The following is a 7,262-nucleotide window of genomic DNA, read 5'->3' on the forward strand; positions in this document are numbered from 1 at the left end:
AAAGTGATAGGAAAATGGCCAGGGCTAAGGTCTTAACTTGCAACCATATACTTGCACTTGGGGTTTCATCTAAATATTCAACATGGTCCTACCAGCACTAACGTTGTGGGAGATGCGTCCTAAGGGCATATCCAACGGCGAAACGCAAATCAGACACACTATCCATTCACGGACACAGATACAGAAACTTACCATCTAACCCTGTTCTTCAAGATTTAGTAGGGAAAAAAAAGAAGAACATATGTGCCTACGAGGGGGAGAGATCGGCGGCGTACCGCTCGGCACCTCCGGCAATCACCTCTTTGACGTCCATATGCCGCCCGTCCCAAAGAAGGAAAGAAAATGGTAGGGAGGAGATGAGGTCCGCCTCCTCGACCATGTACCGTAGGAGAGGCAAAACCGATGCCGGCCCGGGGCGCAATGAACCGGAGCATGAGGAGAAACCGGCCGTGGAAGAAAAACCAGTCCACATGGCGTGCCTATATATATACCTCGCCGGCCGTCCATTGCCATTGCCGGTTGATCCGCCGATTTCCCCCCACCTCCTCCTCATCCTCTTGTAGTGGCACCCACCACAAATGCTACAATCATCGACCAACGACTCCGCTCCCGCAAAGCTTTTCCCGGTCTTCGCCTTCCCACCACAAGTGTCGTCCGGCCACGGAATCGTCCCGCGAGACGCCAACCCCGTCGTCACACACACATCGCCACCAGCCCAGCGGAGTCCACAATAAAACCCAAAAGATCTCTCCATCTTTCTCCCCCATTCCCACCCCAACCCGTGTGCCGCTGCCTCGTCTCGTCTCGTCTTCTCGACCAAGTTTCTCCCTTTCTCCTCTCTCTCTTTCTCTCCGCGTTGTGGCTGTGGCCTGCGGGGCGCGGGCCGGCGGCGGTTGCTCGTTCTTCTTGGCGTATGGTCGGCCGGATGGAGCGGCAGACGGTGTCGACGTCCTCCGCGTCCTGCTCCCCCTCCGCCGCCTCCTCATCCTCTTCCTCGTCATGCGGCGGACGGAAGCGGCCCGACATACTCAACATGATCCGGGTAACCATCCGCCCCGCCCTGCCGGGGCTTAATCGCTTCCTCCTCTCTCGGCGATTACTAACAAAAGTTCCTCCTTCAACGCGTATAGTTATATATATACATACCGCTACTGTTTTGATGTTTTGGGGGTGTTTGATTGAACACGGAGGAGAGGTTTGGTTTGGTTGATCTGCCTGTGAACTCGTAAAAATTCATCCGATTTCGCTGCCAGAAATCGTTATCTATTACAATCAGAGGAGTTTTCGAGCGATTAGTACCACAATGATTTGCTTTTCTTGTTGGTTAGGAGTTTCTTTTTAACTTCTTGGCGGCGGTTAAATTAAATTTGGTAAAAAGGGGGCAAGAAAGAGTTGCAACTGGTGTAACTTGGAGTCACAGGATTTGAAAGCTTCGGTTTCTCAAACTAAAAAGAAAAAGGAAAAGAAAAATAATTTGAAAGCCTTAGTTGGATTGGCAAGTTCCAAGCCAAGTTGGACTTTGGGAGCATCGCTCCCACTTTTTGACCTGGTGCGGGTGCGGCACGCACGCAAGTCATGCCAGCCGTAAGCAACCTGTCCACCTTTTGGACCCTTCCTTTCCTTGCACCGCGTCTACTACTCCTTCCAGTCTAGTCTAGTCTAGCCACTACTCCTCCACTAGCCTTAAGCAAAACCCGCAAGGAATCACGCGCTGCTACCTTCGATTTGGTTATATAATACGGATAGGACCTATGAAGGATTCGTGCTCTATATTTGTTTCAAAATTGCTGGTTTATTGTGTCGATCTGTGTATAAAATAATCCGACAGAGCAAGGGGTAAGTTTTGAACTCTTAAAATGGTCAGCTTGTTCTCCCCAAAAAACGGGGTCAGTTTGTTAGATTACTGAAAATCTCACTAGTTACCGTTTGGACTTTACGAGCCCGCTTGATGGGCATGGAACTCTGTTGCTTGTGAATCTATTGCGTTTTTCAGATAGGGGACGTTTTTCAAAGGTTTGGGATCTGTGACATTTTTCTTGCTTTTTTTTTTGCTGTTCCTGCACTGAACATATTGTTTCTTAACATTATTCCGGAAACGACGAAAAGTATCTCGAGTCTCGATCTGATATGCTGCCAGCACAGAATATGTATACTCTTTTATGTTATGTTATTACCATTTTTGGCAGCACAGATTGTATATACAGAGATCAGTAGTAAAACACCAGTTTTGGCATGCTCTTTTATGTTATTACCATTTTCCTTTTGTTGGTCCTGTTTTTGGTCAGTCTGAATATTAATATGATCACGAGGCCTCTATGCTGACATTATGTTTTGCTTTCTCTGATCTCTGTATGCCAGAGTGCAGCATGTCTGAATTCATCATCTACTGATACTGGCAAGGGGCGGAGTAAGCAATCAAGCACCAAGGTGACACACGGATTCCACCTGGTTGAAGGGAAATCTGGCCATGACATGGAGGACTACCATGTAGCAGAGTACAAGTGCGATAAGAACCATGAGCTTGGCCTCTTTGCCATTTTCGACGGCCATCTGGGGGACCGTGTGCCCAGTTACTTGAGAGCTAACCTTTTCTCCAACATACTCAAAGAGGTATTTTCCTCTTGGTTTTGGCTTTCTACTCAGTTCCTGCAATATCAGAAGTATGCATCACTGTTGATTTCATATAAATATTAGACCCTTTTTAATTTCTTATTTTGCATTGTGAACATGTCTTTCGCTTACCGTTTCCCTTTTGGTATTGGCGCAGCCTCTCTTCTGGACTGACCCTCAGGAAGCGATTAAAAATGCATATGGCTCTACAAACAAATATATTCTGGAAAATGCCAAGCAACTTGGGCCAGGCGGTTCAACAGCAGTTACTGCTATTGTAGTTGATGGCAAGGATATGTGGATAGCAAACGTAGGCGACTCGAGGGCCGTTTTATGTGAACGGGGTGCTGCTAATCAGATCACCGTGGACCATGAACCCCATATATCCAATGAAAGGCAGAGGATTGAACAGCAGGGTGGCTTTGTCACAACATTTCCTGGTATGATTTCTATCGTGTAACTGTCTCATCATTGTTCTGTTTTTCTTTTCTGTATCTCATTATTGTTCCTAGTCAAACAGGGTATAATTGTACTCTTTGACTTGCTGACAGGCGATGTCCCTCGCGTAAATGGCCAACTCGCTGTCGCAAGGGCGTTCGGTGACCATAGCCTCAAGACGCACTTGAGTTCGGAACCTGACATTAGGCATGTACCCATAAACTCAAGTATAGAGTTCGTCATACTTGCCAGCGATGGATTATGGAAGGTTTGTACTATAACTGCTCATCTACATTTTCTTACATTATCTAATTTGTTCTCATGCTTCGGATCGTTAGTTTCTATGATCATGTGAAATATATTTGGGCATCCACATCATGACTGTTACACCTCTTTTCATGTTGCTTCATCAGTCCTTGTATTTTTTCTTTTCGCCATGCTCTCTGAAAAAAAAATCATCATTTGGTTGGGGTTCTACATCTTCTAGTTTCTTGCTTATCATCTATCTTATAATAAGTGCATGATCTGCTTCCAGGGTGATTCATCTGTATTTAGCAGCTCTGTTATGTTCACAAACCAGTTCCTAAACCTGCACCTCTTTGCTGAATTAATCCAGGTGATGAAGAACCAGGAAGCTGTGGACCTCGTGAAGTCGACAAAGGACCCCCAGGCAGCAGCAAAGCGGCTGACGACCGAGGCGCTCGCGAGGAAGAGCAAGGACGACATCTCCTGCATCGTCATCCGCTTCCGCTGCTGAATCGACCTCATTCTCCGATCATTTCAATTTCTCGATCCATGACTGAGATGGCGTCGTGATCTGATTCTCTGCTCCGATTGAAATTATGTAGTGGCTGTTATTGTTTGTACCTATAGTAGCTGTGAACAGGCTTGAGGTTAGAACATTTCATGGGGCTAGTAGTGAGTAGTGGCTAGTGTGTGCAGGGTGTGTCATTCATCTGTGCATATGTTACACCGCCATAAGTTCCCCGCCAATCTGTGGAACATCTCGTTTGTGTACTTGGTTGATTGTGATGGTAAATTGGTAATGGACCAATCATGTTAAGGTGGCGCTTTGAACTTATTTAAAAAGATTGTCTAAAAAACCAGAAGGTTGTGTGCAGCCTTTTTCCTTGTTTTCTTACCACTCTTTGTAGTGCAAGTGTCATGCACCGCCACCTAAGTAAATTATTTTTTTGAACTTCACCACCACCCAAGTAAAAAGATGTGCCACAGTGCAAAATAGTGTCGAAAGTGCTGCTGTCACTGAAAAAAGGACGAAAGGGAAAAACCTTATGACCACCTAAAGTTGTAGGAAAAAATTGAGAACATCCGAAAACTAAGGAAAACACCTAACATTATAGTTTTTTTCAAGATCCAAAAACTAAGGAAAGAACCATTGGGTGGGCACTAACTAAGAGCAACTCTAGCAGACCCCGCATCCCGCCGGCCGCAAAATGCGTTTGTTGTTCGCGCAAAACCGCTTTTGCGGGCCGGCGCGGGCTGGCACAGATGCAGACCCCGTATAATGGATCTGTAAAAAAACATATTTGCGGAATATGCTTTTTTACGGGTCGGCTTCTGCGGGTTCTGATCTGGCGCAACTCCTCTCGGCCCGCAAAACTTAGATTTGCAACTTAAATTGATCTAGCATAATGCTTTTCTTCGCTTTTGCAATAACATTAGATACAAAATATATCATCAAATCTTGGCTAGAATAGCAAAACCAAAAAAAAACAAGAACCACAAGTATGCATTTCAGAAGATTTCCAACTTCTATAACTGCTCCCACTAGTTGAAGCAATATCTTCTCCATGCACTCATTGTTGATCTGCGGATTCTTGATCTTGCTTTCTTCATTCTTCATCTTTGGTTTCAAAGAAGTAGACGTTGCTTCCCCTCTAGTTGCACCTGCCGCCGCATCATTGCCTTCGATTGTACTAAGGAGTGCACTAATATCTATTAAGTTTCTTTCTATCATCAAATCAATGTATTGGCCTTCCCAAAACCAAAATGAGCATCCATCGTCCTACACAAAACATTGAGCAAGCTCGAAGTGAGCTACCGCAATTGAACTAAAGAATGAGCTATGGAACGGGTACCGCAAGTGCACGTACCCCGTAGTTTTCGCATTTGTAGAACACCCATCCGGGGTGCTTCGGCGTGCCCGAAGTGAGCCGCAACACTTGGCGCGGGCAGTCGTCGCACTCTATGAGCGGCATCGGCGGACCACAAAGACGTTGCGCGAGCGCCCAGCCCGGTGGACGACCGGACAAGTCCATGCCCGCAAACCTTCGGCGGCGGCGGGCGGATGAACCCGTTCCTGCATGCGGCCATGCGCCCTTGCCTGGGTTGCGGGAGAGGCTCCCCGACCACTCCATTGCCTGGGGCAGCAACCGACGGCCGGAAAAAGGCAAATCCAGCGGCCCGCGATGAAGTGCCACAGATCTGCAAATCCGGTGGCCCGCCGACGCAGGGGGAAGGGAGGGGAGGCCTCGTGCGCGTGGCGGCCTTCCGGCGTGCTCCTGCCGGCTGTTGTCGCCGGAATCTTGGGCGGCGGCCAGCGGCGGCGCGCGGGGGGAGAGGAGAGGTGGTTGGTGGGAGAAAGCGCGGGATGAAATGTCCCCCCACCAACCGCTTTCGCTTATATGCAGGGCACCGCAGCCGCGAGGGGGAAACCTGCGTTTTTCGGGGTTGGGGTCGGGATTTTGCCGCGCCCCCTAAAATTTTTTGCGGGCCGGGACGGAATGCAGGGTCTGATCGGGCTGGTTTTTCCGCCCCGGCCTGCATTTTGGCGGTTATTTTGTGGGTCGGGGCAGGATGCGGGGTCTGCTAGAGTTGCTCTAAGGGCGGGGAATGTAAACCTCCCCCCAAAAAATTCTACACAGCGACCCTCCTAGTCTCTTGGACTGGATTCGCTGGCTCTTGGCTCCTTGATGTGGAGGCCGAATAAGTAAGGAGGCAGTGAGCGCAACAAGCTCTAAGATGAACTGAGGTTGTAAGGCATCCAAGGTGGGGATAGCACATGTGTCACGGTCTAGTGAGTCCCTAGAGAAAGTTAGGGTTCTCCGCAAGAAGTATCATGCCAATGAGCTCTATTTGTTCATCTGTTCTTAATGGAATCTATGGCTAGGAGACTAGGTGAAATAATGTTGTGAGTCATCTCTTAAATTGTTCATGGTCTGGGTTAGTGGGCGTAAGAGCATGTCCAATTAGGGTAGGGGAGAGAAGGTCTTTGGCACCACGGCTGATGTTGCTCTTGCAGATGATGTAAAAGTGGTGCCCAATTTTTCCCCCTTCTCATCTTTATTCCACAGCATACATATTGAACAAAAAATGATATGATAATTAAAACTCGAGTCAATATATCGGAAGCAAATAAAGCACAAATAGTACTAAATTATTACATAGTTCATGAATCCACAAGCTCAAATTCAACACAGTTATTCATCACACATAACACAAAGTTTATCATAAATGATATGAAACATAGAGGTAGCCTTGTTTCCCATTCCACGTCCGCCACTCCATGAGATCTCTTTGAAGATCTGCGTGAGTATCCACATGTAGAATTTGATGGTGAACTTGAAGAAAGCGGTGGTTTCCCTTCTAATATTATGAAAGTGAAGTTCTTTCTTACCTGCTTTCCCATGAATTCATACAATGAGAAATCAAACTCTTGACAATGATCATTCACAATTATCATGTTGTGCAAGATCACGACAACATTCATTATGTACGAGAAAAATTGTTAATCCCAAAACCTAGCCGGTCCTCACATCCTTTATAGCAGCTGCTTGAGCATTATGAAAGTGAAGTTCTTTCTTACCTCGAGGGCTTGAAATTGGCTCACAAATGTTGCCCACTCTGGATAAATCCCATCCGCTAGGTAGTAGCCCATGTTGTATGTGCGACCGTTTGCTTGAAACTCCACCAATGGTGCTTCCTCATTGGCTAACTGTGCAAAGAGTGGTGATCGGTGAAGCACATTGATGTCATTGTAAGATCGAGGCATGCTAAAACCATGTCTCCTGATCGGCTACGACTTCAAGAATGATAGTGGCATTCTTCACATGGCTTTCATGGCCCATGTCATCCGCAGGCAGTTCTTCCGCTTTCAATGCATGCAATTAATTGAGTTGAACATACCTGGAAACCCACATGCTTTGTTCATCTCCAAAAGCCGTTGAGTGTCTCGAGCATTGGTGCTCTCAAAT

At 47.0% G+C, this 7,262-nt stretch overlaps 1 protein-coding gene across 1 annotated transcript; it reads left to right on the forward strand.

Moving 5' to 3' along the window:
- The first annotated feature begins 520 nt into the window (after positions 1–520).
- LOC119356254 (probable protein phosphatase 2C 44) lies at positions 521–4,157 on the forward strand. Its single transcript, XM_037623195.1, has 5 exons — positions 521–1,042; positions 2,359–2,610; positions 2,768–3,050; positions 3,162–3,316; positions 3,665–4,157. Exons 1-5 carry the CDS (start codon positions 914–916, stop codon positions 3,803–3,805), a joined length of 960 nt encoding a protein of 319 aa, XP_037479092.1. The 5' UTR covers positions 521–913; the 3' UTR covers positions 3,806–4,157.
- Positions 4,158–7,262: the final 3,105 nt, after the last annotated feature.

Source organism: Triticum dicoccoides, chromosome 2A (genome assembly GCF_002162155.2).
Source record: "Triticum dicoccoides isolate Atlit2015 ecotype Zavitan chromosome 2A, WEW_v2.0, whole genome shotgun sequence".
NCBI classification, from domain to species: domain Eukaryota; kingdom Viridiplantae; phylum Streptophyta; class Magnoliopsida; order Poales; family Poaceae; genus Triticum; species Triticum dicoccoides.